Source organism: Mustela nigripes, chromosome 3 (assembly GCF_022355385.1).
Source record: "Mustela nigripes isolate SB6536 chromosome 3, MUSNIG.SB6536, whole genome shotgun sequence".
NCBI lineage: Eukaryota > Metazoa > Chordata > Mammalia > Carnivora > Mustelidae > Mustela > Mustela nigripes.
This window is the reverse complement of record NC_081559.1, coordinates 41,936,622-41,962,170: the sequence shown is the minus strand read 5'-3', so window position 1 is coordinate 41,962,170 and position 25,549 is coordinate 41,936,622. Positions and strand designations below refer to the sequence as shown.

The 25,549-nt window shown below is 51.1% G+C and overlaps 1 protein-coding gene across 5 annotated transcripts in view; it reads right to left on the bottom strand.

Moving 5' to 3' along the window:
- Positions 1-25,549, bottom strand: part of AGAP1 (ArfGAP with GTPase domain, ankyrin repeat and PH domain 1) — a 506,008-nt gene that overhangs the window by 347,555 nt on the left and 132,904 nt on the right. For 2 of the 5 annotated variants that reach the window (XM_059393774.1, XM_059393775.1), the window contains exon 1: positions 16,926-18,457. The exons of 1 other annotated variant lie outside the window; for it this stretch is intronic. In XM_059393774.1, coding sequence (XP_059249757.1) covers positions 16,926-17,919 — 994 coding nt within the window. In that variant the 5' untranslated portion in view covers positions 17,920-18,457. Of the gene's footprint in view, positions 1-16,925; positions 18,459-25,549 lie in introns of those variants that run through there. 2 more of the 5 variants (XM_059393772.1, XM_059393773.1) reach the window with 2 other exon arrangements.

The window sequence follows — 25,549 nt, the reverse complement described above, 5'->3', positions numbered from 1 at the left end:
ACCCCCCTCGTCATGCTCAATGCCCACCGAGCAGCCCACGACCCTGTGGGACTCCTAGGACCCCCTCAGTCACTGACGATCGGGGTCAGTACAGGTCATGGGCCAGAATTATAAACAGGAAAGCAAAACAAGTGTGCCAACTCCCTCCTCATTGTCACGGGAGTGCTCACCACTGCCACTGCCCATCCTGGGCCCCAGGGCACACTCCTTCTCGACCCCCCTCAGTTCTCAGCAGAAAGTGACAAGAGCACAAAGTCCACACAGAGGGGATGGTGACAGTCACGGGCATCATCGGCATCTCAGGCTGATGATGCCATGTGGCGTCTACAAGCGTCCACCTCACTCCACTAGGAAGCCCCCTGGGAAGGACAGTCGCTACCCTGCTTTTTGGCTTAGTCCCCAGGCTCCATGCTCACACTGTCCCATGCACACAGGCGCTCACCTGGGGCCATCTGCTCGAGTCACGGCCCACCTCTTACCTCCTTCCCCCAGCACGGTGCCCCCACCACACCTGACCTGGCGCCCCACACAGTTCCCCGGTCATTGCTCTAATGGCTTCACCCCCACAAACCACCACACCCTGGACCCACCCTGGCTGTGCATGGAGAAGTCCCACGACAGATTAAGTAGAACACACCAAGCATAAAAACTGGCCTGCAGAACACGTAACCTGAGCCCATGGACGATCACCAGGTCCTTAACGAGCTGGATGGCAGGCAAACAGCCCCAAGGAAGGCTCCCTGGAGTTCTAGCCAGAGACCTTACAGCAGAGGTCTCTATGAGGGGCAGGGGCAAGGGAGACAGGCGTAATCTCGCTCAATGGTTTGGGTCCTTTTCATTCTCACCGAGGGCACGTATTACTTCTGTAGTAAGAAAAGGCAGAAATACCTTCTCCCGAGAACCTCCTTTGTATGCCTCCAAGAACTACAGTGTCAGACATCAACCCTCTTGCTGATCAAGGAGGCAAACCAGGGAGGCTTCAAAGGTCAGCCTGAGTGTCCAGGCATCACAGAGCATAATTAAGAACAGAACATATGGAGAAGGTCCCCGTTGTTTCTGTGATTCTTAGCCCTCAGACTATGGATGTCAGAGATTCTTACCTGGTTATGAAGTCAAAAGGTCCACACCATGCAGGTGAAACTGGGAATAAGGAACGTGTCCCCATGCTTCCCGGTGCTGACGAACTCCTAGTAATGTGTCCCAAGTCTGAGATGTGTCTGCTGTCTAATCACACCAGGATCCAAGCAGGTGCACAGAACTGGGCTGCCTAATCTTTGTGTTCCTTATACTTTACACTACTGACCTTAAAGCTAAACAGACAGTTACCTATACTCCAATATCAGACAGCGATCTGATCTCTTCCACCTCTAATGAAAGGTTCGATATGTTTTTGCAAAATAAGCAGACATCCAAACTCTCATGTTTTCCAAAAGGAAAAGCCATTAATTACCACCTGCTAGGGAGCAACTCACAGGACCTGCTCTTACTGGAAAGGAACCAAGAATATTCCTAGACAATCTGATATGTGTGAGTAAAAAACCTAATTAAGGGACGTCTATGTGGCTCAGTAGGTTAAGCATCTGCCTTCAGCTCGGGTCAAGATCTCAGGGTTCTGGGGTCAAGCCCTGCATTGGGCTCCCTGCTCAGCAGGGACTCTGTTTCTCCCTCTGCCCCTCCTCCTGCTCATGTTTTCTCTCTCTCTCTCTCTATCTCACATGCTCACTCTCTAATAAATAAAATCTTTAAAAAAAAAAAAAAAAAAAGCTAAACTACAACTGACTCTCAGCTTGGGAGGAAAGCAAATACTACTTCTAATGGGATTTTAAGAAGTGTTCAGCAGTATCTTTTCATGACCACATGGGCGCTGCCCTGTCCTTCCATCCCCCTCAGCACCTGGCTGTCCATGAAGTGCTGGAGGCTGGCCACTCCAACCTGAGACCCCTCCAGGAACTGTCCAGGAGTGAAGAGAGTGGTGGAGCCCTAGGATGTGACCCATGAAGGGCACCCAGATTAGTCATGGGTATAAATGCATGGTCCCTAACTAGGGACAACTCTAAGAACTGTCCCAGCTCCAGGGTCCCACTCTGCCCACCTCCTCACAGTGCCAGAACCCCTCTGATAGCTGCATTGTAGCCCAACACTACCGTCCTCCCAAGAGCGGGACTCAGGAAACATCCTGCATGCCGCTCTCCTTCCCAAGCCAGTTTCCAGAGCAGCTGACCTCCCACAAGGGCTGTATCCCATGGGGAACGCTGCAAATCGTACACAGAGCTCCCACCAGGAAGGTCCTCACACCAAGAAGGGAGAAGATGAGTCTGACAGTTAACGGCGCCTCCCTGGATCACAGCACCCTGCTGGCTTCCTGATGTAGCTGTCCACGACTCGCACGATGCCCTTCCTGGCTCATTCATTCACCCGGGGTTCTGGCAGGCAGGCCCCATGCCAAGAATTAGGGAGGTACCCAAGACCAGCTCCAAGCTGATGCCACCCTTGGGGAGCATCAGGCCAGAGTGGATGACCAACAAGGCCACAAAGAAGTCTGGGAGGACAGACCACAAGGACGCCAGGCAGGAATACAAGAGACCCTGCGAAAGGGTACGTTGGGAGAGGCTGGCTGAGGGTGGGCTGGTCATAAAGGCTTCTCCGAGGGGCCGGCACACTCAGGAGGGCAGTGAGGCGGGTGATGAAGGGGAACAGGATGAAGAGCAGATTGATATTACATGGTTGGTGTAGAGAGATTAGATTGTACCACCGTGGCAGTGGAAGTCACCTGATGGCTTTAAAGTCAGAAGATGACATAAGCCACACATTCTGGCTGATGAGCAAGACCTGGCCACAGCGGGCAGGCTGGAAGGCCCATGCTCCCGCGGACCCAGGGGGTGGAGGTATGGAAAGAGGAAAGCAGACAGGAGAGAAGGGGGAGAGCGTGGGGGGCTGGGGAAGGGAAGGGGTAGGAGAAGATCAGCTCTCCCAGAGCCACAGGGGCCTGGGCGGGGGGCACTGAGGGACCAGATAAGAGAGAAGGCCCAGCTGATGGACTAGAGTGAAGGTAGACACAGTAGAGGGAAGGAGGCACAGTAGTGGGGTGAGGGGGATCTAGCTGCGGGTCTCTCTTACAACTGGCATCACGATGGCATGCAAGTCTCTGAGAAGCTTCCTAAGACGATGTGTGTTTGTTTGTAGTGGGAAATTGATTTTTGCATCCCCGCCTTGCCTCGAGCCTCCTGGAGGTCATCAGCCACTGTCCCTAAGCCTGGTGAGCGCTTCATCCCCAAGGGTGAATGGGGGGCAGGGTAGGGAAGGGGCCCCAGGGTGGCCACAGAGAGAAGGGGGAGGAAGGGGACTCTGCACTGGGGATCCCAAAGCAACAGGTAACTGTTCCTGAGTCTTCCCCTGGCAACTACTGTGTAGCACCTGCCCACAACTGACCGTGATGATCTGACCATTTTAAACACAATGTTGCTCTATAGTGGGGGGAAGGGGGGAAGGAGGGGAACCAACGCCAGCTACAGACTCCCCCATGTCTCAACAGAATGCTGATACATCTCGAATGATGATCTTTAATTTGAGGTTGTAATCACATTTTCAAGATGTGCTCAATTTACTCTTGTCTACTGTAATGGAAATGGGTAGAAATTCCTGCCTTGGGTGTCAGTCATGGGCCAGCGCTGGCCTTTGAAAAGGCGTACTTCTCTCCTCCTTGGATTAGCAGCAGCCATACCCATCTGCCGAGACCCTGGCCCTTCCCCGGGGGGTCGGGGGGGTGGGGTGGTGGTGCAGCAGAGCAGCCCACAGCCTGGCCCCTTCAGAAAGTTGAACACTCACTGGGACCCTGCCTGGTCCGGGCAGTGGGATCTGGGGTGGGGGAGGATCTTCTAATTTGTTTATTAGAAGTTAGAACCCCAGGGCTCTAACTCTCCAATCTGAGCCCCCTGAGATCCCAAGCTCACAGCCTAATCAGAGGAAAGCCAGCAGCAAGTGATTTCCAAGAAGGCTTCTGGCATATTTAAAATAGCAGCCTCGACTCCAAGCCAAACCCTCGGCTCAGACTCAGAAGTGTTTACATGGCCGAATTTAGAACTCTCAAAATAAAACCATCGGTTTGGACTTCTCAGACCCAATCTCACTACTGGACTAAAGGGAAGGGCTTCAGTCAGCAGCTAAGAATACACCACACTTTGCTTTTTGGTTATCACTTTTATTTTCCACTAAGCCTGCGCCTAAAATGTCCCAAGAGAGTACTATCAAATGTTCCGATTTGGGTTCTGCCTCTGGAACAAAACAAGCCTGAGGCTGAGAAGGAGGGAGGGGAGGGCATGTGGGACAGGCCCCCTCCTGCACCTGCCTGCAGCCCAGGAGGCCACAGGGAAGGGGTCTTTAAAAGCCAGGTACTGCTTTTTCTTTCAAATGGGTAGGGATTAAGGTTGGGAAGTGGGAGGGTCAAGGTTCCTTCCAGTTTTAACTTTCCAGGCATGGGCATTGAAGTCCCCTGAGCAGGAAAAGTGTAGCCACCGCATTGGCTCCAGATGTGGGTTGGGCAGCAAGACACCTCCTCACCCAAGGACGAGATAAAAGAAGCACCTTGGGGCCCATCAGTGACGGGGAGAAGGGATGCATGTTGCGTGTCAATACTGCCGGAAAGCCAGTAAGGAAGGAAACCAAGGGGTCTCCTGTCACCCACACATTGACGATGTCATCATACTCCTCAAACACATGCAGCACGAGATCCATCCACCATCACATAAAAGTAGTCCAAGGGAAATGAGCAGAAGCAGCATTTTTAAAAACACGGTATACCAAATAAAATACCTAAAAAAAAATTCACCAAGGAGATGAAAGACCTGTATTCTGAAATTTATGACATTGATGAAAGAAACTGAAGACGAAACAATAAGCAGAAAGATATTCCGTGCTCATGGACTGGAAGAATCAGTGTTTTGAAAACATCCATACTACCAAAGCAATCTACAGATTGAATGCAATCCTATCAAAATGCCAACAGTGTTTTTCACAGAAATAGAACAATAACCCTAAAATTTAACCACAGCAAACATTCCAAATAGCCAAAGCCATCCTGAGAAAGAAGGAGGAAACCTGAAGTGCCACAATCCTCAATCAAGTCCAAGGTGTGCTACAAAGCTACAGTCATCAAAACGGTATGTACTGGCACAAAAGCAGACACACAGACCAGTGGGACAGAACAGACAGCCCAGAAATAAACCCAAGCCTATATGGTCAATTACCATACGACACAAAGACATGATCACATGGCAGGGAAAAGACAGTCTCTCTCCAGTACACGGTGCTGGGAAAACTGGACAGCTATGCACGAAAGCATAAAACCGGACCACTTTCTTACACCACATGCAAAAATAAATTCAAAATGGTTTAAAGACCTAAATGTGAGACCTGAAACCGTAAGAACCTTAAAAGACAACACAGGCAATAATCTCTTGGACATTGACCTTAGCAAGGTATTTATGGCTGTGTCTCCTCAGGCAAAGAAAACAAAAGCAAAAAAAGACTACTGGGATTATACCAACATAAAAAGCTTTGCACAGGGAAGGAAACCATCAACAAAACTAAAAGGCAACCTCCTGAAAGGAAGAAGGTATTTGCAAATGACATATGCAGTAAGGAGTGAGTATACAGAACATACAAAGAACTTACACAACTGACACCAGAAAAACAAATAACCTGATTAAAAATGGGCAGAGGACCTGAATAAATATTTCCCCAAAGAAGACATACAGAAATGGCCACCAGACATGTGGAAAAATGCTCCACCTCACTCATCAGAGAAATGCAAGTCAAAGCCACAGTGAGGTATCATCTCACACCTGTCAGAATGGCTAGAATCAACAACACCAGAAACAACACGTGTTGGCAAGCACATGGGGAAATCAGCCTTCACACCCTGGTGGTGGGGATGGACACTGGGGCAGCCACTGTGGAAACAATATGCAGGTTCTCAAAAAATTAAAAATAGAAATGCCATATGATCCAGTAATTGCACTACTGGGTTATTTCCCCAAAGAAAATGAAAACGCTAATTCAAAAGGACACACACACCCCTCTGTCTATGGCACAGTTATTTACAATAGCCAAGACATGGATGCAACCCAAGTCCACACGTCTGTATTCTTTCTCTCTTGCTCTCTCTCTCTCTCTCTCTCACACACACACACACACACACACACACACACACACACACACACTGGAATATTACTCAACCACAAAAAAAGAATGAGATACTGCTATCTGCTTCAATATGGATGGACCCTGGAACGGTTTTACAAATCATAAAAAACAAATACCATATGACTTCACTTAGCTGTGGAATCTAAAAAAAAAAAAAACAGACAGGGTCACCTGGGTGGCTCAGTCAGTTGAGTGTCTGACTCTTAATTTTGGTTCAGGTCATGACCTCAGGGTTGTGAGACGGAGTCCCGTGTTGGGCTCCATGTCGCAATTTTCTCTCTCCCTCTCCCTCTGCTCCTCGCCACCCATGGGCACACACTTGATTGTTCATGCTCTCTCTCAAACTCTCAAATAAAATCTTTAGAAAATGAACACAAAGTAAAAACAGACTCACAAGCACAGAGAACTGGCGGTGGCCAGAGGGGACAGAGGTAGTGGGATGGATGGAGGGAAAAGGATTAAGAGGTACAAACTTCTAGGTATAAGCCACAGGTGAAAAGTATAGCACAGGGAACACAGTCAGTAAGTGTGATGATGCCACACGGTCACAGGGTAACTACACTCATCGTGGCGAGTTCTGAGTAACGTAGAGACTTCTCCAACCCCTATGTTGTAAGCCTGAAACTAACAACACTGTACATCAATCCTACTTTAACAAAAAACCAAACACTGTAAGTACCACTTCATGTCCATAAGTGTTCAGGAACAGTCCGGAAAGCACAGTATCCAGCCTGATAGTCCCCGCTCCAAGAACCCCTGGCAGGGAGTGCAACGGGTAAGCTCACAGCCCACCTGCTCGGACCGCAGTGGCCCAGCCCGCCAGCCCCGTCTCCAGCGGCGCCCATGGCCACGCGGGACGACCTTTGGCTATCTGCATAAGGCTTTCAGATTCTGTTGCATGTGATTCTCCGCTTTGGGGGGAAAAAAAAAAAAAGATTTATTTGTTCATTTTGAGAGGCGAAGTATGGTGGGAAGGGTAAGAGGGACAGAGAGAATCTCAAGCAGACTCCATGCTGAGCACCAAGGCCAACATGGGGCTTGATCTCATGACCCTAAGATCATGACCTGAGCTGGCATCCAGAGTTGGACGCTCACCCACTGGGCCACCCCGGCGCCCCCTGACATTCACTCCTGTGCCATAAACGCGAGATCTTAGTTTAAGAATGGATAGGCAAAGCCTTCAAACTTGAACAGGTCTACGAAAAGACAAACGCCCTCCTGAGTGGCTCTCCATGTCTGTATGTGCATGTGCCTGGCTGTGTCAGAAGTGGGTGGGCAAGGCCGTCAGCTGCAGTGGGGCAGAAACAAGCTGGGGACCACAGCACGGGATTGGAACCAGGTCCTACCAGTGCATGCTCTCCACCTGCAGCAAAACCCAGATGGCCAGAGTGAGTGTGAAAGGAGCACGGACTCACCCAGGCAGCGGACCGCACAGCTGTGAGGAGAAGGTGAGTGTGTGGCCACCGAGTCCCAGACCGCAGTCAAGGGAGCTGGTCACCTTTCCTGGTGCCATGGCCCCAGGTCAGCCTGGCAGGTGGTAGACAGGTGGTACCTCTGGAGCCTGACGCAGAAGGTGATGGAGAAGGGCTCTTAGCAAAGACTCTGGGGCTCCGCAGCCTCTCTTCCCACTTGCCCACCTTTCTCAGCAAGGCCTGAAGGGGACACTCTGTAGAAGAACTATCAGAACAAATGCTCCCAATGAGGGAGGACAAGGGACAGAGTGCTACCAGAAGACACACTGGGCACCAGAACCAGTCTAAACGGACGTCACCTGTTGCCACACAAAGACAAGGCCCGGGGGAGGCCAGACTTTGTCCTCAGTGCCTGAGGACTGGATGAGGCCACCTGGGTCCCTTTGCCCCAGCCTGTGAAGGGCCAGAGACATGCCTGGGAGCAGCCATCACACATCATGAGGTGAATAGGCTCCAGGACCCCTCCAGAGCTACAGCTTCCAGAGCGGCTCCCAGACCCCTGACCCTCCACACACTGGCACTCAGGCTCGGACCCCCATGCCAGCCCATCACCCCCGGGCTCAGCCTGAACTCCTCCCTCACAGCCCCACCAAAGCTGCCCAGTTTCCTAACATTTGAGCCCCTGTCCACTGACGGTGAACATGTTCTCCATCTTATGCATGTATCTCTTGATCTCTCTTCAGTCCTGAAGGGTGAGGGAGCAGCCACGGCTTCTGCTCCCTGTTCTGTTCCTGTTCAACCCCAAGGACCTCTCGCTAGGGTTTCTTGCGGGCACAAGTGATGGGCGTTTTACATCATAGTCAACAGTCAAGCTCAGTGCACCGAACGGACAGTCCCCAAGGCACGGGGCTGCGGAAACCCGTGTGGTCAGCAGAGACCGTGCTTGCTAGTGACGTGCGGCCCAATCCCCTCTCGGGGGCAGGCCAGCTGTGGCTCCCAGGCAGCGAGCGATCACGGGGTCAACAGCCAACCCACTCACAAGAGCTCTGTGTCCGCAGACCCAGTGTCTGTCACGCGCAGCACAGTGCTCACCGCACTGCATCCAACAGCACTTCATCACACAACAGGCTTTGTGTCCAATGGGTCTGCCCAGCTGTGGCCTCACAGGCCTGTCCTGAGCATGCTGGAGGTGGGCAGGGCTGAGCTATGATGCCCAGTAAGTTAGGTCTGTCAAAGGCATTTTCGACTTCTGTCGTTTTCAACTTACAATGGGTTTATCAGCATCTCACCCCATGCTAAGCCCAGGAAGTTCTGTCCACAGAGTCAGAATGCTGGCTTGGGAGCAACGTGGGTCCAGTGACACCACCTGGGTCATGAGACTGGAAAACCTAAATACTATTAGGTAAGTAGAATGCTCCAGATGATCTTTATTACAAACTACTCCACTCAACACGCCTGGTAACACCTCCTACCAGTGCTTACTACTCTGAAGGCTAGTCACTGCCAAGAGCATGATCAGCCACTGACATGGATGGCGGCTTCTTCCTTCAGGGAAGGAAGGGGCCGCAGCCGACGCGCTCCAGGGAGCACAGTAAGGGAAGGCACTGCTAGGGACAGCTTTCTAGAATCAGCACGTCCTCGGCTTGGATCAGGAACTCCATGAACCCATATGTTGCGAAGAACAGTGAACCTTCTAGTGACATGAATAAGGAAGGGGAGGCAGGAGATGACGCCCAAGACAAACGAGGACTGCTCTCCCGGATTAGGGTTTGAGGGTCTGATGGTCAGTAACTTAAAAAGCAGCAGTTAAAACTGCAGATCATGAGAAATACAGGGTCACTTACTGAAAACAAACTGCAAGGGGGACTTACACTCGCGCTAGTGCGGGGAGGCCACCTGTCCCACCAGGGCAGAGGCACACCTCCCAGCCCACATAAATCCAAGCACAGCCGCTACTTGGTTATTTTCTATCCCTGGAGCTTCTGCAAAAGCTCTCAGAGGCAGCGACTGTAAAGCAAAGCTGACACGGCTGAGCTGCACGGCTCAGGGGGTGTCCTCACTCCCCTCCGGCCTTCCTGAGAACCAGCCAGGTGGGGAGCGAACCCCTCACGTGCATGAGGGAGACAGAGCTCAGGCCGTCACGTGACACGTCGGGGCTCGGCGTGAGCCTGAGTGCTGCAGCCAAAATGAAACCTCGCCCACCAACTCACGCTGCTGTCCCCACACAGCACCTTAGTATCTCCCACCATGCGCAGAACATTCCTTCCCGCCAGCGTCATGGCATCACTCACACCCCGAGTCGGAGCACCAGGAGGAAGCGAGCAAGAAGGAAACACCACGATGTCACACTCGGACATCCCCCACCGCCCTGGTGCCAATGGCATCCGTACCTCGGGGGCTCTATAGGCCCAACACGAGCTTGGGAAGCACTAACTAGAGGGGAACTTGGAGGGGGGCAACGGGTGGGGAGACAGAGGAGGTGGGGGAAGCAGACTACTTCTGGCTGGCAGGCAGAACTCTTACCCCAACCCAGATAAACCAGCAGAACAAAGTGGGAGCCACACTGGGGGCCAGGTGAGGGCCGGGCAAGAGGACCAAGAAAATACAGACAAATCTCCCTTGGAGTTTGGGAGGAACCACTTTCTGAGAGAACACCAGATACAAAATCATCAAAATCCTACAGCCTGAAGGGAACTCCTGACCTTAAAACTGGGCGGAGGCTTTTAGGACCATCCACTCTAAGCCCCCAGACAACAAACAAAGCACCCCTTCCAACATTCCCAGACTCACCTGGGCTTGGACACCTCCAGTCACAGGAACTTTGCACATAAGAAGGCAGCCTGTTCCACGGTGTGAGGGCTTCTGAGAAGTGACTGCCTACTTTTGAGGCGAAATCCCTTTCCCTAGGAGTTTCCCTCATCGGTGCTAACTGCTGGGCCCTTCTTATGTCTGCTTCTCAAATACTGGCAGACAAGTCTCCAGGCTCCTGAGCTTCTCTTTCAAACTAAAAATTTCCAGTGTCTTTAATGAACTCGGCTTCCAGAATCTTCCATGAATCAGATCAAGAAAGCAGATTCAGCAGCTGCTCTTGAATGCAAGAGAGATCAGTCTCTCCGAAGGTGGGGATTCTAGTTTGGGAACTAAACGAATCAGAAGAACAAGCCCCAAGTCCCAGGGAGCCATCAAGGAGCTTGCTGCATGGTGCGGAAGGAGACGGAAGCAGCCTCGCTCCAGGTCTCCCACACAGCAGGAACTGTGCCCATCTTAAAGGTAGTGGGACGTAAGCGGCAGGAAAGCAAGTCACAGGTAAGCATCCCTAAGTCCAGAATCCTGTTTCACATAATTCACAGGTCTCTGGTTGTTTTAAAGCCCTTGCTAAGCTAAGTGAGCAGGAAGGTACAAAGTGGATAAATGCCGCTGTTCCCCACCCCCATCCAAGGAAGAAGCGGCGTCTGAGGGATTCTGATATGGGGTAGGAACTGGAGAGAATGTGAGCTGCCCCAGAAAGGCTGGCGGCATTGTCCAGGGACTTCTCTCTCTGGAGTGGGTCAGCAGGATCTCGGAAAGCAGCCCGGCCAATGACAGGCACAGAGGGAGCACAAGACTCCCTTTGACTACCAACCAGCTCAAACAAGTGAGCATCCACTCAATGAATGTGTGTCCCATGGGTCCCACTCAAAGACAACCTACTGAACAAGGGGAACAGGCCCCCAGAGACGCCTGGCTCACTGGGTCATGCGAAGTCTTGGACCTGCTATCACACCAGAAATAGATTTTGCGTTCAGTATGATCACCAACAAGGGACTGTGTAGGAAAGTGACCCTCACTTTCCCTTTCACTCCTGCCAATTGAAATGCACCTCTCAAAATTATCTGCATTTGTTAGACAAGGACAAGCCAAAGGATCCCTTCACAAGCCTCCCACTGGGGCGGCCCCATTCGGAATGAGTGAACATGAATCCACCTTCCAACCCAGGAAAGCTGATTTCTCCATAAGCTCTGAGCCTATAGATCCACCGATGATGTTAGGACGGAAAGCCAACTACCAAAACGTTAGTTAACAAGAGATTATGAGAAAACCAACCAAATGAATGGGGACTAAAATATGTTTAATTGTAGAGGCCTCTACGTTAATTCCTACTTAATGGGAGAAAAGAAAACTGGCGTGAATGCCTCCATCAACTGAAAAACCTAAAGAGAAACAGAATTTCAAGCCATCACCTACAAACAAGCACAGCCGACTGGGATTTGAGCTGAACAAAACCCAGAGCAAAACGATGGCGGGCAGATGGTCCTTCTCTCAAAATGATGCAAAGACAATAATCTCCCTTCTTTTTGCTAATCTGTTGACCTTAATCCCAATTCTGTTCGTCACCTGGGGAGAGACCCCAGCTGGATGTACTTTGTCTCAATCGCTGTCCTTAATAAATAAAACCTTTACTTTTCATTATTTTACTCATTGTGATGTCATTTTAAATTAATGATTTTCAAATCATTACAGAGAAAAATAACAGCCTAAAGGAGATTTCCTATCAAAAACAAACAACTTATGCTAAAAATAAAACAAAATAAACCAACTCATTGTGGAAGCTGTAACATCCTTTTTCTTATGCTTGAGGCTGGTGCTAATCATACAGATTAGAGGAAGGAATGACTTCTTAGATGTTAACTACAGAAATCCCAACCAGCTTGCTGAAATCTTCTCTTCTCCAGTTGCCAAACTCTTAGTGACCCTGCAACACCCGAATCATTTTATCCCTCTGTGAGGTCTTCATTAATTCCTTCTCCTGCTCAAGGACATCTGCTCCCTTTTTTGTGTCCCCAGTCCTCTCATTAATTCCTCCCACAAACATTTATTAAAAGTCCAAGAGCCAAGAACAGCACTCTGAACTCTGTACTAAGAAGAGGACTAATACAGGCTTCATGCCCAGGAGGGAGAAGTGGCAAGTATGTAGACGAGGTTATTGTTACATATTGGGATTAGCAGTGCTCTAAGGGAGGTATGTTGTAGAGAGAAATATAGTCGTACCTTCCCCCTAAACAGTGATTCCTTGGAACTTTCCCATCCTCCAAAAGACTATGGGGCCTCCAAAGACAGGCATGATACCTGACTTAGCTCTAGCTCCCTGCTCCTGCTCAGAACACACCACAGAAACTCCATAAATATCTGTCCATGAACAGGAAAACAAACTTAAAAAAGGGTTAAATATTATCAGTGCTTTATAGTTGAGTTTCGTTTCCAAACAAAGGTATTTGTTAACTGTATAACTGACCAGATTTTGCTGCAATGGGCCAGACTAGGCTTAAACTGTTGAGGCCTCTTTGGCAGACAGACATACTTGAGAACATGCCTGTGATAGCATGATATTCAGGGTCCCGGCTGACATAAAGGAAGGTGCTAACAGGTGAGTCTGCTGACACTGGGGTCTCCACATTGAGAACATCAACATAGCAAGACACAGTCCAAGCCTTCAGCAGTTGCCTAGAGCGTCCCCAGCTGACCTTCATGGGGGCAGCTCTGCCTGGATGCCAAGTGGATTGCTTGTTCTCCAGGAAAGCAATTCGACCTTATAACAAAAACAGTGAAGGTTCTCCTAAACCACTATCTTGATTCATTTCTAAAAAGCAGGTGATTTCCCAAATACGGAGTACATAATTAGTTTAAAATGTTTCAAACGAGCAACTGAATTATACTGCTCCTTTAAAACCATGTATGTCCTTTTCAGCAACAAATCAAGTGAAAAAATTTTCAGTTTTATTTCATTTAATTACTGTTTCCTCTCTTTCTCCACTGAAGGCTTGTTTTGTTTTGTTTTGTTTTTTAACTATAAAACAGTCTATCAAGCTGCACAAATTGAGTGATACACATCAAGGGAATCAGGAATTAAAGAACAAAGCCACTCATAAAAACAATGCTGTCAGAAATCAGTTGTAAATTACTAATCTGAAAAGCTAACCTCAGCCAGGGCTGTCCGTGATCACTTTATTGCGGTCATCAATCCTCGTGGACAGCAACAGAACACCCCAAAGACACTGGCAGCCCAGCCCAGCGCGGGCACTGCCTGCAGCTGCTTGCAGGGAGGACCAGCCAGCAGCAGAGGGCCAGCAGCAGGGGGCAAGACGCAAAAAGAGCATGCGCCAGGAAGGGACACCCTACAGTGCAATTCATCACTTATTATTCGATCTTTTTTTGCATTAAATTATACTTATGTCAACAGACTCTGCCCTGGTATGGGGCTGGCAGGTATAGGAAACTTCCCTTAATCTCACACAGGGTCACTCTGAAACCTTCTCGGGGTTCCTGATGGTTATGAACCTAAGAGAGAAGAATCAGCCATGGGTCTCTGGGAGGCAGGTGTGCAACAGTCACAGGAAGAGAAAAGCCACAATAGGGATTACAAAGTACAAGAGAACCATCCTACAAAAGTAGGTGCTCCAATCCTTTCATCCTAATGCCTTAAGAATACAAGAAAACCATAGGCACGGGATGTGTGAGCCTGTGTGTGTGTTTCAGAAGACCAACCATCTGCCTTCCCTGCCACTAGCCTAGGTGCCTTGTCTAAGAGGAAGAAGATTTCTAAGTTAACTTAAGGAACCTAAGAGTTACTTTGTCTTTTAAAGTTATTTTCCCAGAGCCAAATGACAACCTAATAGCTGAGTCTAACAAAAGGAAAACGTGCCCTGATGACAAAGGTCCTCTAATTTCCTTCATACTTGAAAGGGCTTCAAATTTTAATACACTGTGGCCCAAGATTTAAAGAAAGCTAGAGATGATGCTCATGATGTGTACTACATTTCAGTTCCAGGTTCATTTATCCGTAGTCCTGAAATCCAAAAAGGGCTAAAGATGGAAGCTTTACTCACAAAAGCTTAGCAGACTCTAATGGTAAACATATTTATCACACCGAATGGGAGTGTCTCCAGCTCTTGGGCCATTGTTAGTGTCTGAATGCAGTACGCCTTCTCTATACACGCTACACGCGGTGTTCTGTAACACACGGCATTTGACCTTCCTAAAATCCAAATGTTCTAAGTCTTACCGACCTCCCTGGCCCCAGGGTTTCAGCAAGGCTCTGTGCACCTGTCATCAGACACTTCCAGGAAAATGGAGCCAGGGTTCCACTGCATCGGAATGTTACCTCAGAGCATTTTACCCTAAATTCAAAACCTCATTTACATCAGAAGCAGCAAATATGTATAAAGTAGAACGGCATAATAAAGGGGCTGCACCTTTACCATAAGATCCACTGACCTTACCAAACCAAACCTCAAGAACACAGACACTGCTCCAGGCCTTTTAGCCGAAGGCAGGTGAGAACTGTGGCTTTTTTCTGTGATTACCTCTAACTTCAGAGTCAAGTGAGAACCTGGGTTTGGGACTATGCGTGCTGTGACCTAGCTCATTCACAGTCTGCTCTTCCATACAGCCCACGGTGCTGGCTGATGTCTCAGCCCAAAGTAATTCCACCCTGAGAAGGGTTGGCCATGAGAAACAAACAAACCAAGCGTTACTGTAATTGTTACTGTTTTAATCTTATACTGCCCTACAGGGAAAAATTCCAACACACTTTACACCTCTTCTTTCCAAAGGCATTGATCTCTCTGACCGGATCACCAAGACCCAAACCCCAATACTTTTAACTGGAATCAATAGACACCACAAGGAAATGCATTCATTCTAAATGGAGTGTTCATTTCTACTCCCCTCCCCACCAACCATGGGTACTTGTCTGGAACCCAGGCAGCTAATTACTATTTTCAGCAAGCCCAGGAGAACAAAGATGCAAGCCTGCTATTACAGGTAGAACTTGACCCTACAGATTTGAACCTCCACTGAATGCAAGTAAGGGCAAGAGCAACTTCAGAGCAACCAACTTAAACAAAATAGCTCACACCATTTTTTAGAATCTGAAGAGCTCGCAGGAAGGGATGGGATAGTGGCCAGAGTCAAACACAGTCCCTTCTAGAATATTCCAGGGCAGGTTAGCCATAGGATGTGCACAGCAAGTTCAACTAACACAAGCCTGGCAACAGATAACTTTATGTTACAACCTCACCTATAAAAAGAAAATTCAGATTTACTCTACTGCATATGCAAGTGCTTAATTTCAACTATTCTCTATTGCATTTTTAGGGTCATCAGAAGCATCTTACAACATGACATCACTGATCTTCAGTTTCCCTTGAAGATACTTGAGCAAGGTCAGGGATGTCTTTGCGCTGGCTGTTTGCACACTTACCCCAGGCAGTCAGCTGACCTGTGAAGTCCACTAGGGAGGACTATTCTCTCCAAGGGGGTTGAGTTACCAGCTGACACTCTCCAATTAAAAATCCACACTGCAGAGCCTCAACTCCCTTCATCTCCACCAGCAGCAGTGTTTGGGAATCAGCACCAAGGATGTTACTAATGATTTCTTGGTGGTGAAGTACACGGGGACAGTATCTTTAGCCATCCCCCTCCACCTCCAATGCAAGCACAGTGTAACAATCCAGCCCCTCCACTCACCCCGCTCTCTTCCCTTTAGGGTGATGACCCCACATGGGGATCTAGATTTTCTAACTTCTGGAGGAGCCTAATCTCCAAACACCAGCAGATTACCTAATTCTTGCAAGACAATACTGTCACATCTGCCTCCAAAACCTTCCCTGTGAGGCCCCTATAGGGAGGTTACAAGGCAACAGGGAAGTAAAGTTTCTGAACTGGCTGTCTGAGGGGGGTGGGGGGTTATTTTCCTACCGGTATGGTACAATACATCATTAGCAAACAGAATCCTGACCCAGACTTGCTCTCCCGCTAAAATTCCAAAAGCTGTGGGGAGAGGCCCGCCTTCCTGCCCACTGGGATGAAGCATCCTTAGCAGGAACGCAATAGGTGAGAGTTGCCAAGTCAGGGAGGCCACACCACAGCAATGGCAGATGGCAGCGCCCACAGGAAGACCAGGCATAGGGCGGGGGGTGGAGATTAACCAAAACAAACGCTGCTGCTCCTGGCCAGGCAGCACCACCTGTGCGGCAGCCCACAGGTTCCCCAGTCTCCCTGCTCCGCACAAGGAGAAACATGCAGCATGGCAAGGTGATCTGTCCCCAGACAGGCTCTCGGTGGCTGAGGAGACAGACTCCGAAGGGCACCACCAGACACAGCTGGAGGCAGGGCAGCCAAGAACCTCCGGACTGCAGTAGCAAGTTCACATCTGGCGTGGCCACCTGCCGACTGGTGGCCCATGAAGGCAGGTCCCTTGGCTACTTCCAAGTCCCAAGGGACTCTGCTAAGCAGCCACTGCGGAACCAGGCCAGTTCCCAACACTGCCCTCACCTCCCTCGACGCGCTGCCCACCTCTGCGCGGGGACCCGTCAATGCTCTCAGCGCTGGACGAGTGCGCCTCGGCTGGGGCCCGCCGCAGGCTGCTGAAGTAGCCGCGGGGTCGCGAGGAGCCGCTCCGGGGAGAGGGCCCGCTGCCAGGCGCGCCATCCCTGCGCGCGAAGATGCCGCTGAAGAAGCGCAGCAGCCGGTGCTCGGAAGCGGCGCCGGAGCTCGCGGCCGCCGCCCGCGCACGCTCCAGCCGCTGCAGGTCGCTGTTGTCCAGCGTGCGGTTCTTGCTCTTACTGCGCTCCCAGCGCTCAAGGTCCGAGAGCGCGTCGTTCTTGCTAAGCACCTCGCCCACGTCCAGGGTGTTGCGCTTTTCCGAGGCGGGCTGCGCGGGGGCCGCAGGCTCCACCGCTGTCAACGGGTCGGCCGTGGCCTCGCCACCCGGTGCCCAGGCCAGACTCCCAGAGCTGCTGTGGCGCCTCCCTCGGCCCAGGGCTCGACTCTGCGACGCCTCGGGACAGCTCCAGTGCCTGAAGCTGAGGCTCCGCCGTAGGGGCGCGGCCCGAAACCCCTCCACATCGGGGCTGCCGGGCGTGGGCAAGCCGGGCCCCTCATCCATGGCTGGGGGGCCACCGGACAGGTCCGCGGGCTCGAGGCCGCGTGCGCAAGGCCGGAGACGCCCGAGCTCCAGCTGCCCGGTGCTGCGGGTGCGGAAAGTGCGGAAGTCCCAGGCGCACGGCCGGCGGCCCTCGGGGTCCTCAGCGCTCGCAGCCTCCTCCTCCGCCTCCTCCACCAGCCTCCCGGGCCCGTCCGGGGAGCGTGTGGGCCGGGGCCTCCGAGGCGGCCGCGGGTCAGGACCGCCGGGGACCGGCGCGGCCAGCTGGTCCTTCCTGACCATGGTCACGGAGATACGGTAGACGGTCTTCCTGGGGGGGGTCCCGCGCGGCATCGCATCTGCGGGCGGAGACGCGGGCTCGCCGCTGCCGTCCAGCAGGTACATGTCGCCCGGGGCCGCAGCCACCGCGCCGCCCACCGGGGCCCCGCCGCATCCAGCGGGCCGCGGGCCGGGACGCGCTGTCGGGAGGTCGCGGGGCGAGGCGGGAGAACCGGCACGCCCGCAGTGGGCCCACGCCCCCCGCTGGCCGTGAGGGATATGCTCAGGCTGCGGGGACGGCACCGCTGGCGCCCGCCGGCCAGCGCGCGGCGCGGCCCGTGTGCGGGGGTCCGGGCCTGGGGCGCCGAGCCATGGTCCTGCCGGGCGGGTGGGCGGAGCGGCGGGCGATCAGGCGTGGAGATGGTCTCGCCGGCAGGTGCGGCCGCGGCGCGCGGAGCTTGGGGCGGGCGGCAGCGCCCGCGGCTTCATTGTCTACGGCGCGGGGCCCGCTTGCATCTTCAGGCCTTTTCTGCACAGTTCGGCAGCTCCGCAGCCTCCGCCACTCCCTGAGCTGGGGATCACCGGCAGCTGTGCCTGCCACGGCCGAGGGGCTGGCGGACGGCGGTTTAAAATGGAAATGCGCGCCGGGGCGGGGCGGGGCGGGCGGGGGCCCGACGTGCAGCGACCGCGGGCCGCGCGCCCAGCCTGGCGGCCGAGTCCCGGGAGCGCGGCGGCGGGAGCGCGGCCTGGCGCGCAGGCAGAAGCGCCGGGCTGGATTCCGCCGCGCGGACCGGAGCCTCCGGGGGCCAGCCTGGCACCTGGCCTGAACCCTTCAATCCAAGGCTTGGCCTGCAAAACTAAATCTGGGCCATGTCTCACCTATTTATTTGGAGCTCTGAAGAGGATGCAACTCAAACAATGACTTCTTTAAAAAGCAAGGTGTCTCAGATACTTGTTACCCCCTCACAAGTGTACTCAGTACTACACTTGTGCTTGGGAGGGATGAGGATGGCAGCTTCCCTGTGACGGTGCTGCTCACACCACCGCCCTCCAGCAAAGGACAGGCAGTTCCACTCCTAAAATGCTGTTTGGGGAGTATTATCCCTAGGTGTGGGAAAAGGCCCCTGATAGTAACAGACAGGAGAACACAGTGGTTCAGAGCAGGAAGAAGGAAGACTTGCCTGTCCAAGCCTGTCCACTTCCGTCTCAGATTTTACACCTGGAAGATGGCGGTGGAGAAAATTGGACCCAAACTCTGAGTAGAGGACTGAAACAGCTAAGATACCATGTGCCATACTGAGTTTGTCTTCCATCAAATTTCCCCCATCCACTACCCCTTGGATCTCCAGATCCTGTTTCTTGATAGGATCTGTTGTGGCACAATATTCTCACATAGTTGATCAACCTGTTAGGTTTTTTTTGTTTTTCTGTGCTTTTTTAAGATTTTATTTATTTGACAGAGAGAGAGAGAGAGAGTGAAAGAAGGAACACAAGCAGGAGAAGTGGGAGAGGGAGAAGCAGGCTTCCTGCAGAGCAGGGAGCCCAATGCAGGGCTTGATCCCAGGACCCTGGGACCACGACCTGAGCGGAAGGCAGATGCTAATGACTGAGCTACTGAGGCGCCCCATCAACCTGTTAGTTCTTGATGATGTCCTGAACATAGCGGTTTCCGTTTGGTGGCTTAGAAGCTTCCATAAGAAAGTGTCATAAATAGCATGAATCAACTGTGTAATCAAGATGGATGCTCATACGGGCTTCTCTGGGCCTGGAAATGCCAAAGACGCATGAGAAGCTGTTTAGAGGGAAAGCATCATTCTGGGATTCTGTGACTGTTCGCAAGTCCTCTTTTCCCCTCCTTTCAGCAAATAGCATGCTCACAGCACAGAAGGGGACACAAAGATGAATGGCGAGGTGTCTGAAGGAGGACGTTACCTTGAAGGGAAATTTTTTACCTGGATTTTTACCTTGAAGGGAAATTAAGTATTCAGATTTAATGGGACAGATCAGAAAGCTTCCTAGGTGAAGCCATTTCTTTCTTTCTTTTAAAGATTTTATTTATTTAACAGACAGAGATCACAAGTAGGCAGAGAGGCATGCAGAGAGAGGAAGGGAAGCAGCCTCCCCACCAAGTAGAGAGCCTGATGAGGGGCTCGATCCCAGGACCCTGAGATCATGACCTGAGGCTGAAGGCAGAGGTTTTAACCCACTGAGCCACCCAGCTGCCCCGATGCCATTTCTTTTTAAGATGATACTTTAACGCAGAGGATTTTCAGAGCAGGGAACCCGTCTAAATGGCACCATAATGGTGGACATGTGTCTTTATACATCTGCCCAGACACACAGAATGTACAACACCAAGCGTGAACCCTACAGGAAATTCTGGACTCTGGGTGATAACAATGCCAACATCGATCTATCGACCATAACAAATGTACCACTCTGGAGGGAATGTGGGTAGTGGACGGTAATGGAGGATTCTATGCGTGTGTAGAAGCAGGAGGTATAGGGAAACCATCTGTACCTTCTGCTCAATACTGCCGTTCACCTAAAACTGCTCTAAAAAATAAAGTCCATTAAAAAAAAAAAAAAGTTTAAAACGCATTTGACCACCCCTAGTGGCTGCACCTGGATATGACTGCCATAATCATGGGGTCATGTGTCCACCTACTCCTGGCCCTCAAGGGTTCAAGAGCAGTGCCTCTAATGTGTCCTCAAGTGCAATGTTAGGGAACCCCAGAATGGATCAGTCTTACCTTCAGTTTGGATAAAAAGCCCACTTGGATAAGACCCAAGAACCAGCAGCTTCCAGAGAGGGAAATGGAGAGTAATGAGCTTTCAGAATGAGGTTCATTTGTTCATTTACTCTTCAAATCTATGTTGCATGCCTACTGCACAGCACTCAGTGAGAAGGCAGAGTCTCTGGCCTCAAAGAACTCACAAAGTTGTGAAACAATGGTGTTTTCAAGGCCTGTGATTTACCATAAAGAAGGGGAGGGAGGTGAGAGGACCTGTCTGTCTGTCTACAGGGTGAGCACCAGAAGCACTGGGCAGGGTCTATGGTTTCATCCCTGCAGCTGTGTGGACAGAAAGGTCAAGCTGGCTTCAAGTGGAGACAAGGGACTCCGCCATGCAGAGTGGCATCAGAACCAAGAGCTCATAAATTAGCCTGGGATCCACTCTCACTTTTTAAGACAAAGGCAACCCTCAAATATTGTGATGAAGTTTACTATGAAATTAGTCAGCCATGATTAAGACATAGATCTTGCTTGTTATCTGAGTCAAAGGTATAAAAAAAACATAGATAGCATTCCTTAAGGGCTGGAATCTTGAACTGCTGGCATCTTCCCACTCCTGCCGGTTGGGTTGTCTGGAATCCAGCCCAGGGTTTGCACTTTGCCGTGGGAGGATTCAGGCTGCAGAGTAGAAGATTCCATTTGATCCACCTTAGATGCCTCGGAATCTCAGATGGTGTTGAATGAGGGAAACTCTTCCAGCCACAGCGGAGAGGTTCACTACCCCTCAGTGCTTTCCCCTCCCAAGCACGCATATCTTTTCCACACCGAGATCGCAATGCTCCAACGCTGGGCCTTACAGTTTAGGCTGAAAGACCGGGAGAGGACTCTCCCCGCTGCCCTGGATACATGGGCTCTTCCAGAGCACAGAATCAGAGGCTCAGACAGATCTTGTCACTCCAAAATCGAAATCCCCTTTCACACAGCGGGACCTGCCTTTTAAAAATAGAAGTCATACTATATACGTTCAGGTGCACTATGCTTTTTCTGCTGCTTTTGAAACTGACCCCTCTTGATAATCATTTCTTAAATTTTTCTGTGCCTTCGAATATATCACCATTTTGGCTTATTAAAAAAAAAAAAAAAAAGCAAGTCTGTGGTTGATCTCACTGCTCCATCAAAAGCAAATTAACAGGGAGGCAGGAAAAGGCTCAGCAATGCAGGGGCTCCAGTGCTGACTGGAAGGGCTGCAGAGAGGTCCAGGAGTGGGGGACAGCCCTACCTACCCCTCCATTCCATTGCCTCCTGCAGCTAGCTTTCCTCACCCATTCTGGATTTATGGGATCATCTGGCCACCCTCCTGAGCGACTTCCCTGTCCTGGGCCATTTCTAGCTATCTATAAATTACACATCCTCCATGAGAATACTATTTCTCAAGAGTGTTACTAGAGCTGGTAAGCCCTATTGAAAGGAAATCTCTGGTAGTCAGCAGAGCCATCTGCTACACAAGGAGACTTTCCCAGGAACACAACTTGCCTGCCAGTGATCACATTTACAGGACCTTCGCGGAACCATGTGGGGGGGGGCCACCACCACAGGCCAACCACTGAACCTGCAAGGTTCTGCACACCTTCCTGGGGGGCAACAAAGCACCTCCCCCAGTGCATGGGGCCCTTAAAAGGCTATTTTCTGACAGCGGGTTGACTGAAAGATACAGACAGATAGAAGCAAAAATAATGGCATTTGTGCTAAACCAACATTGTCCTGGATTTACCTTTCAGCATGAGACTCCAGTCCGATCACTACAGGAATGATGCTATCTGATCTAAGACCCACCAGGATGCCCAGTTTCTGCACAGATGACTCTGTGACCAACCCGGCCTGGGCTGAACTCATTAGGGACCCCGTTTCCCTCAGTTTATAAGCTGAAAGTTAAAAGAGGAGCCATGAAAGAGATAAAGACTTGATGAGTCACAGAGGGAGCAGTACGCTGGGGCCCTAAGGCCAAGACATTTCTGACCCAAGAGAGAGAAAGAAGTCCCCTGAGCACCTAAGCACCTATATTCTCCCTCGAGGACCAGTAATGCCCCCACTGCCAAGAGAACCTTTCACATTCCTACATGTCTGTACACACGGACATTGTAGGGCAGCACCTGGGCTCCAGACTCCTCAATTTTAAAAGGAGGCCCCACTGTTTTCTCAATGGGCAACAGCAGCAGGCCCCAGACAGAAGGAGTCAGAGGAAAAAGGTCAGCAACTACTTATCAAAACCAATTTTGGTGAGACTTTGCATGAAGGGAAGGGCTTTTTTAGTCCATGTCCCATCTAAAGGCATCCCCTGATCAGAGAATCAGGAGGTTTTGTATAAGGAGGCCAGGAGTGGGCACCTCTGTGGGAAGGGGGGGCAGAGGAGGCATGAGAGAACACTCCCCCAACCCCTGAACCATGATGCCCCAAGCCCAGCTTAGTGTCCTGCCAACAAAGGGCTTCTCCAGGCAGCCCCCTGCCGATTCTGGATGACAGAGGAGTAGAACAAGCAGCGCAAGCACACCTGTGTGGGGCCGTGGCCCAGAGCCTGGCCCTCAGCTTGCTGAGGAGTCTGCGAGGCGTGTCAGAAACGTGGGCCCTGGCAGTTGGGGGCCTCAAAAGGACAGCAAGAGCCCCCGCTTCTCACCCACTTTCCACCCTCCAGCAGGCATCAGCAGTGAGGAGCACCCTGACTGTGCCCAGAGCGCTCGGCCCAGGGATGGGGTGATGGGGAGCTGAGGAGCCTGACAAGTGTCCTAGATGACCAATGTCCAGCAGAAAGCGTTACATGTGAGGGGAAGGAGGGGGGAAAGAAGAAGGCGGAAGATGATTATTTCTAGGGGAAAGATTAAAGAAAAAAAAAAAGCTTCAAGAAGGAGGTGAAAATGGGTTTTTGGCCCGGGAGGGTGGGCAGCCCCAGCGCCACAGATGCTCTGGGCTGGGTTTTCCTTTGCGGACTGTCCGTCCCGCTCATCGGAGGATGTTGAGCAGTACCCCAGGGCCTCTCCCTAGCAGTGCCAGAATGTCCCTCCGTAAGTCAGGACCACCCAAACAGCAGGCAAATGTTGCCTCGGGTCTCCTGCAGAGCAGAATGTCACCAGCAGAGAACCAGGACAGGCAGGTGCACAGTAAGAAGGAAGGAGTGGCTCCTGTGTCCTGGCAACTTTTCATTTTATTATTTCATTGATGCAACCACACTCTCTAGCCTCTACATGTAAAACTAAAAAGCTCTAGAAGGTCCCTCTATAACAAAAAGAAGCGATCATTTCCAGTAACCCTTCCAAAATTGGAAAAACAGCAATAGTTCCAGATGAGGCCACTACCAGTCGTCATTCTGTGAAAGCCAAGCCATCCATTACAGTTAGTTTAAATCAGTGAGTATCAAAGACATGACTAAAATTCTGGAAAGAGGAAAAAAAACCCTCAGTTTTGCCAATGTTAAGTCTTTAAAATCTCAAACAATGCTGTGTTGTTTTCATCCTAAGCACGGTGCTTGAAGACTTTGGGTCTTAAGAAGCATGCAGAGAAGGCAGGCCGGCCCTGACCAGGTCCCCCCAGAGCACCTGAACTCTATGATCTCAGGGAAGCTCACTGGCTGGCCCTCCAGGGAGCTCCCACCATGAGCCCCTGCCCACCCGTGTGCACAGGGCTGGAGCTGCCTTAGGACACTGTCCCCTCCCCTCCCTTGCTCCCTCTGCACTGGGTCAGGCTGGCGTTATTCACACACAGACTGCATCTTCGGAAAATGAGAACTCATTTATATTACCACGAGCCAGGACGAGAAGAAACCTTAATCCAACCCATTTTTCAAATAAAGACGTCTACTCCATGGGGAACGGGGAAGAAATTCCTCCCCACACTCTGGTACTGTGAGCCAAGAGGGAGCGTATGAAACGAAGCTGAAAACTCACATCCACTTACATAGGCCAAGGAGAAAAAGTCCTGATTTTTAGAAATATGCCAGTAAGACTCCCTTGCGAATAGATTCTCACTCCCATACAAAAGAAAAGATCAGACATTTCTTGGTGGTCTTTCTTGCTAAATGCCAGGCAAAGGTGACTTCAGATAAAATTAAAACCAAATGTGTTAAGCGTCACTTTGCAGAAACAAATGCGAACACCACACTTCGTGGTCTGTGGCACAACCACGGCCTCTGCAAGTGACGGTCACCCTTGAGGTGACGGGCACGGGCCGAGCCCAGAGCTCCCCGGGGGACGTTCCAGCTTTCCTCTCTGGCCTTCAGCACTCTGGGGAGACACAGCTGAGGAATGAGAAGGACTTAATCAAGGGTAAAACACAACTGTGCAGCTGTCCCTTGGACAGCTGCAGAGAAGCTCCGGAATTTGTGAGGAGAAGAACCAAGGAATTCCTACTGATTACCTAATCTTCCCCGTCTCCGAGGGTGCACGGGACCAGGCCTGTCCAGTAGCATTTTCCTCTGAGGCTCCACTGGCAGACATTCTCCTAATACTATGATCAGCACTAGCATCTTCCTACAAACCTTACAACCAAAACACAGGGAACCATCTGATACGGACCTCACCCCTCACCCCTGAACGGCCCCCCAGAGTTCAGACAAATACCACGAGCTGTCAAAGGACAGAGTCCTCAGTCTGTCTGACACTTGAGAATGTTTACCGAATCTGTCTTTAGCTGTACTGACAACCCCCACCCCCAACAAGGAGGATTCGTGAAGCCCACGACTTCATGAAAACAAAATAACCCATCTGCAAATCACGCCCTGGGAACTTCTGGCCACACCATTAAAGGCTCAAGAAGAGCCTATTTGGGCAGTTATCACTTCTGTGTCCCATTTGGGATTTGTCTGCTGAGATCTTTTCTCTGTGCCTGGGAGACCCGAAGGCTTGATGTATTTCTCTCTAAATGTGGAAAACAACATGGCTAAGAAGCCTGCTCATAGCCCAGACACACTCCCCCTGGTCAGCAGCGGGAGCCACATGACCACCCTCCTGCCTCTATTAGCCAGTATGTCCCCG